Source organism: Oncorhynchus clarkii, chromosome 33 (genome assembly GCF_045791955.1).
Source record: "Oncorhynchus clarkii lewisi isolate Uvic-CL-2024 chromosome 33, UVic_Ocla_1.0, whole genome shotgun sequence".
Classification (NCBI taxonomy): domain Eukaryota; kingdom Metazoa; phylum Chordata; class Actinopteri; order Salmoniformes; family Salmonidae; genus Oncorhynchus; species Oncorhynchus clarkii.
The window spans coordinates 30,009,552-30,021,372 of NC_092179.1; the positions used below are offsets into that span (position 1 = coordinate 30,009,552).

The window sequence follows — 11,821 nt, forward strand, 5'->3', positions numbered from 1 at the left end:
AGGTGGCTTGTGGCAAACTTTAAACAACACTTTTTATGGATATCTTTAAGAAATGGCTTTCTTCTTGCCACTCTTCCATAAAGGCCAGATTTGTGCAATATACAACTGATTGTTGTCCTATGGACAGAGTCTCCCACCTCAGCTGTAGATCTCTGAAGTTCATCCAGAGTGATCATGGGCCTCTTGGCTGCATCTCTGATCAGTCTTCTCCTTGTATGAGCTGAAAGTTTAGAGGGACGGCCAGGTCTTGGTAGATTTGCAGTGGTCTGATACTCCTTCCATTTCAATATTATCGCTTGCACAGTGCTCCTTGGGATGTTTAAAGCTTGGGAAATCTTTTTGTATCCAAATCCGGCTTTAAACTTCTTCACAACAGTATCTCGAACCTGCCTGGTGTGTTCCTTGTTCTTCATGATGCTCTCTGCGCTTTTAAAGGACCTCTGAGACTATCACAGTGCAGGTGCATTCATACGGAGACTTGATTACACATAGGTGGATTGTATTTATCATCATTAGTCATTTAGGTCAACATTGGATCATTCAGAGATCCTTACTGAACTTCTGGAGAGAGTTTGCTGCACTGAAAGTAAAGGGGCTGAATAATTTTGCACGCCCAATTTTTCAGTTTTTGATTTGTTAAAAAAGTTTGAAATATCCAATAAATGTCGTTCCACTTCATGATTATGTCCCACTTGTTGTTGATTCTTCACAAAAAAATACAGTTTTATATCTTTATGTTTGAAGCCTGAAATGTGGCAAAAGGTCGCAAAGTTCAAGGGGGCCGAATACTTTCGCAAGGCACTGTATGATATGTCACGAATTACAATTTGTTATTGCTAACAGCTAGGTGGCTAACGCTAACTAGCTCTAGGGGTTAAGGTTAGGGGAAGGGTTAGCTAACTTTCTAACGAGTTGCAACGTAGCTAAAAAGTAGATACAAAGTTGCTTAATTAGCTAAAATTGTCTGTGATAGGATTCAAGACATTCGTGTTATACAGCCACCCACCCACCCCACTTTTGTTTTTGTCTTAAGTAACCTGTCTTTTGTAACCATACCAAACATAACATATTATACTAATTTGAGTTGTCCCAGATTTACTTTTCATTTGCATTCAGGTCAAAGAGCAAAATTTTTGTCTCATCAGACCTTTTTCCAAACTTAAGGTGTGCCTTTTCTCTGGAGTGGTTTCCATCTGGCCACTCCCATAAAGCCCAGATGGGTGAAGTCCTGTAGAGACTTGTCCTTCTGGCAGGTTCTCCCATCTTAGCCAAGGAACTCTTTAGTTCTGCCAGAGTGGTCATTGGGTTCTCGTCAGTTTCCTGACCATCTTGCCCGGTTTGGTCGGACGGCCAGCTCGAGGCAGTCTGGGTAGTTTCATATCTTTTCAATTTCCCAATGATGGAGACCACTGTGCTCTAGGAAACTTTCAACATTCTTGATATATGGCCCATCACAATTCCATCTCAGAGATCTACAGACAGTTCCTTGGACTTCATGGTATAGTTCCTGCTCTGACATACACTGTCAACTGGGGGACCAGTTGAGATGTATTGAGATGGCTCCGACAGAGATGGTCGCCTCGCTTCAGGTCCTTAGAAAACTATGCAGTTAATAGTTTTTTATGTATTATTTCTTACATTGTTAGCCCAGAAAACCTTAAGTGTTATTACATACAGCCGGGAAGAACTATTGGATATAAAAGTGATGTCAACTTACCATCATTAATATCTGCTAACCATGTGTATGTGACCAATAAAATGTGATTTGTTTCTTTCAAAATGATGTCCGAACAATTGAATTTGCCACAGGTCAACTCCAATCAGGTTGTAGTGCCATCTAGGATGATGAAAGGAAATTGGATGCACCCGAGATCAATGTGGAGCATCAGAGCAAAGGAGTGTGAATAGTTATGGAAATTAGATATTTCTAGATTTCATTTTCAATACATTTGCAAACACTTCCAAAAAAAACATGTTTTCACTTCGTTATTACAGGGTATTGTGTATTGTGTATTATGTATTGTGTATTGTGTATTATGTATTGTGTATTATGTATTGTGTATTATGTATTGTGTATTATGTATTGTGTATTATGTATTGTGTATTGTGTATTATGTATTGTGTATTATGTATTGTGTATTGTGTATTATGTATTGTGTATTATGTATTGTGTATTGTGTATTATGTATTGTGTATTGTGTATTGTGTATTATGTATTGTGTATTATGTATTGTGTATTGTGTGTAGATGGTTGAGAAAATATATATTGAATCCATTTTGAATTCAGGCTGTAACAGCATGTAGAATAAGTCAAGAGGTCTGAATGAATACTTTCTGAAGGTACTGTATATTTAAGCAATAAGGCACGAGGGGGTGTGGTATATGTGCACGAGGCGGTGTGGTATATGTTCACGAGGGGGTGTGGTATATGTGCACGAGGGGGTGTGGTATATGTGCACGGGGGGGTGTGGTATATGTGCACGGGGGGGTGTGGTATATGTGCTCGAGGGGGTGTGGTATATGTGCACGGGGGGTGTGGTATATGTGCACGGGGGGTGTGGTATATGTGCACAGGGGGGTGTGGTATATGTGCACGGGGGGGTGTGGTATATGTACACAGGGGGGTGTGGTATATGTGCTCGAGGGGGTGTGGTATATGTGCACGAGGGGGTGTGGTATATGTGCACGGGGGGGTGTGGTATATGTGCTCGAGGGGGTGTGGTATATGTGCACGGGGGGGTGTGGTATATGTGCACGGGGGGGTGTGGTATATGTGCTCGAGGGGGTGTGGTATATGTGCACGGGGGGGGTGTGGTATATGTGCTCGAGGGGGTGTGGTATATGTGCACGGGGGGGTGTGGTATATGTGCACGAGGGGGTGTGGTATATGTGCACAAGGGGGTGTGGTATATGTGCACGGGGGGGTGTGGTATATGTGCTCGAGGGGGACGTAGTAGTAAAAATAATTGTTTTGTCATACCCATGGTATATGGTCTGATATACCACGGCTGTCAGCCAATCAGCATTCAGGGCTCGATCCACCACATTTATTATAGCCCTTTACTCACACTGTTGTTGTGGAGTAACAACACACACTTCATGTTAAACGAAACACTTTATTAAAAAATATCACCACATTCATCAACATCCTATTAGTCCCCTGGGTCCTTCATGGGGGAGATAAACTGTGCTCTACAGACAGGGACATCAGCTATTGCTGAGTAGGTGGTGAAAATTGAAACACTACTCTATTTCTAGCTTTCTCTTTCACACTCTCTCTCACACACAATCGCTCAGGTGTAGGGGTCAGCACATCCGAGTTGAGGGGTCAGGGTGAGAGGTCAGTGGACTATGGAGTTAAGGGGTTCAGCGCGGATGTTCCCCAGGTCCAGCGAAGAATCTGTGTCCTCGTCAATCTCCCCAATCACAGCTCTGCAAAATAGAGGAGAGCAGTTGGCCTGGGTGTACTACTGTGTGTTGAAGTCTGACCCCCCCCCCCAAAGTGGCCAGTTAAAGTGTTCATTCCCCTCACGGTTTCAGAAATGTTGTCGACACTCAGTCTCTTCACCAATCCAAGTCCTTGATGGGGAGTGAACGGGCGCAGTGAGAGGGAGAGGTCATAAGGGGTTGTTTGGGTGAAAGGTGAGAGTTCCGCCAGAGGTCGACATGATACTTACACGTTGTCTCCTCTGACGATGTATAGTCCCAGGACCACCTGCTCCACGCCCTGAGAGGAACTGAACACACGCTCATGACTCTCATCCAGAATCAGGTTGATGGTCTGGTCAAAGCCCTTCAGGGTACCCTGAACACACACAGTCAGATCAACAGTCCAATCAAAACAGTACACACAGATCAACGGTCCAATCAAGACAGTACACACAGATCAACGGTCCAATCAAAACAGTACACGCACAATCCGATCAACAGTCCAATCAAAATAGTACACGCACAATCAGATCAACCGTCCAATCAAAACAGTACACGCACAGTGAAATCAACGGTCCAATCAAAACAGTACACGCACAGTGAAATCAACGGTCCAATCAAAACAGTACACGCACAATCAGATCAGCGGTCCAATCAAAACAGTACACGCACAGTCAGATCAACGGTCCAATCAAAACAGTACACACAGATCAACGGTCCAATCAAAACAGCACACGCACAAAATCAGGTTTATGGTCCAGTCAAAACCATTCAGACGCACAGATCTGGAGCCAAGTACGGCAGTGAAGTAGCTAGAGACATACCACTATCATCCGTCCGTCAGATGTAACGATGGCCACTGTACCTGAAACACAGCAGCTAAGGAAAACATTTGGGACACTATTTCCAACCTGGTCTCAGGGGTAGACGTAACATATTAAATGTAAATCCGTGACACTCATCATTTGTATAAGTTACATTTCGTATGGTATGTATTCACTTGTGGATGTCCTTCATCCATCCATGGGTGGCAGGTAGCCTAGTGGTTAGAGGCAGGTAGCCTAGTGGTTAGAGGCAGGTAGCCTAGTGGTTAGAGGCAGGTAGCCTAGTGGTTAGAGCGTTGGACTAGAAAGGTTGCAAGATCGAATCACCGAGCTGACAAGGTTCAAATCTGTCGTTCTGCCCCCAAACATTAGTTAACCCACTGTTCCTAGGCCGTCATTGAAAATAAGAATTTGTTCTTAACTGACTTGGCGAGTTAAATAAAGGTCAAATTAACATTTAAAAAATATGATATAATACTAATTCCAATTTGTTGTTGCTAACATTAGCTAGGCTTGTAGTAAGTAGTTGCAAAGTTTCCAACTAAAATGCTTAAGTTGTCCGTGATGAGATTCTTACAGCTTTTGTGTTGCTAGACGTTGGCGTTACACGCCCAACCACCCTGCTTTACTTTCTACTTATTGAGTAACGTTCTCTCTTATGTAACCATACTAAACATAACATATATACTCATCTGAGTGCCCAGGATTTACGTTTACTATATTACGTCTAGTCTCACCTCGATCAGACCCACAGCGTCAATGCGTTTTGGTGCATTCATTTCCAAAGAAACGCTGCGCTTGCCTTGCAACATTGCGTTGCAGTGGTACATACGCTGAACAAAAACGTGTTGGTCCCATGTTTTACGAGCTGAAATAAAATATCCCAGAAATGTTCCATACACACAAAAAGCTTATTTCCTTCAAATGTTTTGCACAAATTTGTTTACATCCCTGTTAGTGAGCATTTCTCCTTTGTCAAGATCATCCATCCACTTTACAGGATAGGCATATCAAGAAGCTGATTAAACAGCACGATCACTACACGGGTGCCCCTAAAAGGTCACCAAAATCTGCAATTTTGTCACAACAATGCCACAGATTTCTCAAGTTTTGAGGGAGTGTGCAATTGGCATGCTGACTGCAGGAATGTCCACCAGGGCTGTTGCCAGAGAATTTAATGTTCATTTCTCTACCATAATGTCGTTTTAGAGAATTTGGCAGTACTTCTAATCACAGACCATGTGTATGGCGTTGTGTCGGTGAGTGGTTTGCTGATGTCAACGTTGTGAACAGAGGGCCCCATGGTGGCGGTGGGGTTATGGTATGGGTAGGCATAAGCTACGGCCAACGAACACAACTGCATTTTATCGATGGCAATTTGAACGCATAGAGATACCGTGACAAAATCCTGAGGCGCATTGGTTTGCCATTCATCTTGTTTTAGCATGATAATGCACAGCCCCATGTCACAAGGACCTGTACACAATTCCTGGAAGCTGAAAACGGCCTACATTCTCAGACATGTCACCCATTGAGCATTTTATTTGATCTTTATTTAACTAGGCAAGTCAGTTAAGCGCAAATTCTTATTTTCAGAAGGCCTGGGAACAGTGGGTTAACTGCCTTGTTCAGGGGCAGAACGACAGATTTGAATATTGTCAGTTCGGGGATTCGATCTTGCAACCTTTCTAGTCCACTAGGCTACCTGATGCCCCAATCGAGGCATATGAGACCAGGCTGCTATTTCATGAGAAGCTGCACATGCAGCAACACTGTTGAGCTTGCACGACAAATCCATAGTTAGCTTGCTATTATAAACTTGGTGGTTCAAGCCCTGGATGCTGATTGGCAGAAAGCCGTTGTATATCAGACAGTATACCACAGGTATGACAAAACATGTATTTTTACTGTTCTAATTACATTTGTAAACAGTTTATAATAGCAATAAGGCACCTCGGGGGTTTGTGGTATATGGCCAATATTCCACAGCTAAGGGCTGGATTCAGGCACTCAGCTTTGAGTTGTGCTAAAGATCAGCCCATAGCCGTGGTATATTGGCCATATACCACACCTCCTCGGGCCTTATTGCTTAAATAACACATTTGGATGAACATGTACCCATGTTTGGCTTCCAAAATCATTTGTATTATATTTTATCTAACTAGCGCACAGTTACATGTCATTCTACTAAAAAGCCATATGCGATGCTATTGCTAGCAAAGCTCAATCTAGCAGGCCAAAGCACCCACGCATCAATAATCACGCGATTCATCAGCAAAAGTCCCATTCAGTGACTGTACCAGGATGACTTTAGTTCAAAGGATACGGTTGATGTAGCTCTCGAGGGCAGTCGACATGGTGACAACAAAAGACTCGTTCAAATCCGCCGGGTTTATTTGGAAAACACAAACGTAGCTCCACCGTAGATCACAAAATCGGCGTGCAGGCACAAACCGGAAACAGCATCAGACCAGACTAGATGTTTGCAGACCCACTAATGATTTTGGTGTCCAGAAGATGGCGCCGAATCCACAGAGAATGAGTGTCGCGCCGTTCTTTATACCTCAGTGGTGTCGCCCTACCGATCCATGAGTTTACCAGACCGCCCTTTCTAGAGATAATAGGCTTGTTCGACCTTGGATCATAATTAATTACTGATTATTATTTGAAGATCAGTCAGTCACCATTTACCCACAATGCATCATGGATTTGATGTTCTCCAGCCAAAGGTCTTGAAGCATGGTTTCAACTGCTCCTACAGTTTTGTTTCGGTGCTGCAGTTTAACTGACACCCAATTTCCATAGACGGCCACATAGAAAAAAGTAAGATTAGAAAATTCATAATAAGACACTTTAGTCATAACCTTTGTGCACAAAACAGCCATTTCATTATTTGAATTATTTTCCCCCAGTGCTCACAGTTGAAGACAGTTGTCCTGTTGGAGAGCATCAACGTGATGTATCATTGGTCAATTGTGACTGACTGATCTACAAATAATGAGTCGTTATTTATGATGCAAGGTGATTTGTAGATCAGTCAGTCAGCAGTCACCTGCAATATCAAACCAGTCCATTAACATGTTAATATTCATCCAATGTCTGCTGTTTTGGGATGACGTCATCACTACTCCCTTTGCACATTGAGTGCTAGTGCACATGTGATGTTGGTCTGTATAAACCGGATAAAACCTGGTCATGAAGAATGTCAGTAGATTACCTTAAACAGTCAGAAATATGGATGCAGTCTCTAGCGCTCATTATACCTCAGTGTCTCCAACACTGCTTCTGTTTCTATGGCATTCTGCACCTGGGCAGGCTGCTGAGACCCATACTGCAGCTGGGCAGGCTGCTGAGGCTCACTGGAGTGACTTCATCAGAATCTTTCACATTAGCATGAAACGTACATGATTGGTTGTCAAAACGGCAGTTACTGACATAAATAACATTTTCGGGATTTAAATGTTTTTATTTCTCACTTCTTTACAAATGTATATGACATTAAATAAGGTAATGTGACAGACAGGGCTGTTGTTGTTATCAAATGCACTGGACTGCTTAAAACAGCAGTGTTAAGGTCTCCTATATCTCGTGTGGTTAAAGACAACAGTCCCTGTCAGGAAGTGAGAGGGGGACCTCCTGATATACCCATCCACACCATGTGGTACTACTAGATCTCCTCCACAAGAAGACAGAAGTCTGTGCTGTCAGTCAATAGACAAATAATGTCATCTACATGAGCAGTTCATATAAACACATCCTCCAGGCTCCAGTCGAGGTCTCTCCCCTGCGTTTAGACCAGGAGTGGTGAGTTGATATGGAACAGGCGCTGAGCTTGTAGACAGAGGATCGGCAAAGTAAACAAAACTGGGATTAAACGGGATAGGACAGGAGTATTCAGGAATGACAGAGGTCTATTCCAGGTTTATGGGATACGGTGTAGTTCATTGGTAGTGGTTGTTCTTTGCCAGCTGAAGCCCGTCCTAGCCTGGTCACAGATCTGTTAGTGCTGCCTTGCTCAACTCCTACGGCCAATCGGCATCACCATAGGAGTTGTCAAAAACACATCTGGGACCAGGCTACTGTTCTTCCTCCCATCTCCCCTCACTTTCCCGGCCAGGAGGCCCTGAGGTTGAGCAGGATGAGGACGTCACAGGGGGCCAGGCGGTAGACCCCCAGCTCGTTGAGGGCTGACGTAGGGCTGGGCTGCTTGCCGTCCGGTATCCCTGGTTGCTCCTCGTCTTCCTCAGCCTGCCTTAGGACGTCTCGTAGAAGAAGAGCTGAGCCCACATTCAGACACAGGATGACGCAGGCCTCCTTCACACTGAGAGAGGGAGACATGACCAATCATTTTTTACCTAGAAATTATTTGACAAGGAATTCAACCCCTGTGCAGGACATTTAATAACCTAAGGAACTACAAACAAACTGTAGGTCTCTTCTACAGATTATGATACTGTGGACAATGTTTTCAGGTGATATTGTCAGCAGAATTGCCATTGTATGTAATGGCCCACTCACTGTTTGAAGAAGTTCTCAGGCCTCTTGCAGTAGTGTCCAAACAGAGGGAAGAGGTTCCTTGTCATGTCGAATTGGAGCTGGGCGGCACCCCCCTCGTTGAAGTGGTTATACAGAATCACCTGACGGAGACAGGTAGCAAGTCCATAAGTTAATAGAGATGTGATTAGCCCCCAAAAAACATTCTCTATTGCTTCATCCTATTTTCTTCCGTCTGTATTTTATAATTAGAATTGGTCAGTAGCCAATGTAGTTTTAATGTATTTGAGAACAGATGTGTCTAATGATGTGTGACAATCTAATTACCTTATTTTAAGTCACTCCAGACAGTAGTATCTGAGAAATCACTAAAAGTTCAAATATTTAATGAAGTCAACTATCTGATTAATTCCCTTTGTAGCAGGCCAGCAGTGTGACTCACATTCTGGTAGAGGAAGAGGTCCAGCCTCTCAGCCAGGTCCTGCCAGCCCGTCTGGAAGAGAGGCAGACACAGCATCTGCTGCAGCTGGAGCAGGTGGTCCCTGAGACAGAGCATCAGAGGACAGGCTAAACTGGACAGGGACATGGTGGCCTGGTCACACTGGGACGGCAGAGACAACCACCTGGGAGGGGAAGGATACACGTTAGTGTCATTCTAGTTTTGAACATTTTGTTCACTCCAACATTGTGTTGTTCAATTGGTTATATGGTGGCTGTAGGTGATGATCTGAGCTCAAGAAATCACATTTCATTCCTACTGTCCAGGCGTGTTACAGGAAAAATATATTTTGTCACAAAGTGCTTACAATCAACCTGGGCCTAAACACCAAGCAAAGCAAGGTGACAGTGGGTGCCTAGTGTTTAAAACTCCAAAAATAGGCCTACATCTTGAGAGGAACTAGATTGAACAGAAATAACCCTTCCTCTAAGAGAAGAGTGTCTCCACTGACCTGTCCCTGCAGTAGGGCTGAGCCTTCTTCTGTACGTCCCTCATGACAGCCTCCAGTAACCTGCCCAGCATGTCTCCTCTCAGCCTCTCCAGCAGCCCCAGGAGCCCCTCAAACAGAGACCCCTCCAGAGAGGCCAGACGGCCGGACTCAGTGACCCCCAGCGGCCCCAACAGCTCCTCCTCCCCCAGGGCCACAGCTGATTGCTGCAGCTGCAGGAAGAACTGAGGAAGAACAGAGGAGAGAGAAGAGAAAATTGAACAGCCTTGAAGAAGACCTCTGGAGCAGTGCAGTAAAAGGAGGGAACATACAGCAGAGTGAAGGTGTTAATATGTGGCTTTTTCTGTCCCCTTAACTTAACTTCTGAACGGACAACACATGTACAGTCAGACAGACTGACAGATTGACAGACAGGCAGGCAGACAGGCGGGCAGCATGTGCCAAAGCAGCAGCTACTCTTCCTCGGGTCCAGCAAAATTAAGGCAGTTTATACAATTTGAATACATTACAATACATTCACATATTTCACAACACACTGTGTTCCTTCAGGCCCCTACTCCACCATGTGTATATATAGTGCGTATGTTATCGTGAGTGTGTGTGTGTGTGTGTATGCATGTGTCTGTGCCAATGTTTGTGTTGCTTCACAGTCCCCGCTGTTCCATAAGATGTTTTTATCTGTTTTTTAAAATCTAATTTTACTGCTGCATCAGTTACCTGATGTGGAATAGAGTTCCATGTAGTCATGACTCTATGTAGTACTGTGGAATAGAGTTCCATGTAGTCATGGCTCTATGTAGTACTGTGGAATAGAGTTCCATGTAGTCATGGCTCTATGTAGTACTGTGGAATAGAGTTCCATGTAGTCATGGCTCTATGTGGTACTGTGGAATAGAGTTCCATGTAGTCATGGCTCTATGTGGTACTGTGGAATAGAGTTCCATGTAGTCATGACTCTATGTAGTACTGTGGAATAGAGTTCCATGTAGTCATGGCTCTATGTGGTACTGTGGAATAGAGTTCCATGTAGTCATGACTCTATGTAGTACTGTGGAATAGAGTTCCATGTAGTCATGGCTCTATGTAGTACTGTGGAATAGAGTTCCATGTAGTCATGGCTCTATGTAGTACTGTGGAATAGAGTTCCATGTAGTCATGGCTCTATGTGGTACTGTGGAATAGAGTTCCATGTAGTCATGGCTGTATGTGGTACTGTGGAATAGAGTTCCATGTAGTCATGGCTCTATGTAGTACTGTGGAATAGAGTTCCATGTAGTCATGGCTCTATGTGGTACTGTGGAATAGAGTTCCATGTAGTCATGGCTCTATGTAGTACTGTGGAATAGAGTTCCATGTAGTCATGGCTCTATGTGGTACTGTGGAATAGAGTTCCATGTAGTCATGGCTCTATGTGGTACTGTGGAATAGAGTTCCATGTAGTCATGGCTCTATGTAGTACTGTGGAATAGAGTTCCATGTAGTCATGGCTCTATGTAGTACTGTGGAATAGAGTTCCATGTAGTCATGGCTCTATGTGGTACTGTGGAATAGAGTTCCATGTAGTCATGGCTGTATGTGGTACTGTGGAATAGAGTTCCATGTAGTCATGGCTCTATGTAGTACTGTGGAATAGAGTTCCATGTAGTCATGGCTCTATGTGGTACTGTGGAATAGAGTTCCATGTAGTCATGGCTCTATGTAGTACTGTGGAATAGAGTTCCATGTAGTCATGGCTCTATGTGGTACTGTGGAATAGAGTTCCATGTAGTCATGGCTCTATGTGGTACTGTGGAATAGAGTTCCATGTAGTCATGGCTCTATGTAGTACTGTGGAATAGAGTTCCATGTAGTCATGGCTCTATGTGGTACTGTGGAATAGAGTTCCATGTAGTCATGGCTCTATGTGGTACTGTGGAATAGAGTTCCATGTAGTCATGGCTCTATGTGGTACTGTGGAATAGAGTTCCATGTAGTCATGGCTCTATGTAGTACTGTGGAATAGAGTTCCATGTAGTCATGGCTGTATGTGGTACTGTGGAATAGAGTTCCATGTAGTCATGACTCTATGTAGTACTGTGGAATAGAGTTCCATGTAGTCATGGCTCTATGTAGTACTGTGGAATAGAG

The 11,821-nt window shown here is 43.9% G+C and overlaps 2 protein-coding genes across 2 annotated transcripts in view; both read right to left on the reverse strand.

The window, feature by feature from the left end:
- Positions 1–3,098: 3,098 nt before the first annotated feature.
- Positions 3,099–6,728, reverse strand: LOC139392802 (LSM8 homolog, U6 small nuclear RNA associated). Its single transcript, XM_071141060.1, has 4 exons — positions 6,580–6,728; positions 4,254–4,294; positions 3,678–3,805; positions 3,099–3,432 (listed from the first exon to the last, which is right to left on the reverse strand). The coding sequence occupies exons 1-4, from the start codon at positions 6,608–6,610 to the stop codon at positions 3,342–3,344; spliced, it is 291 nt and encodes a 96-aa protein (XP_070997161.1). The 5' UTR covers positions 6,611–6,728; the 3' UTR covers positions 3,099–3,341.
- Positions 6,729–7,698: 970 nt separating this feature from the next.
- The window catches only part of LOC139392762 (RAD50 interactor 1), a 13,074-nt gene continuing 8,951 nt past the window's right edge, over positions 7,699–11,821 (reverse strand). Inside the window, exons 10-13 of the mRNA XM_071141007.1 lie at positions 9,698–9,918; positions 9,190–9,370; positions 8,772–8,890; positions 7,699–8,574 (exon numbers count right to left, since the gene is read on the reverse strand). Of these exons, the coding sequence (XP_070997108.1) occupies positions 8,355–8,574; positions 8,772–8,890; positions 9,190–9,370; positions 9,698–9,918 (741 nt within the window). The 3' untranslated portion in view covers positions 7,699–8,354. The remainder of the gene's footprint in view (positions 8,575–8,771; positions 8,891–9,189; positions 9,371–9,697; positions 9,919–11,821) is intronic.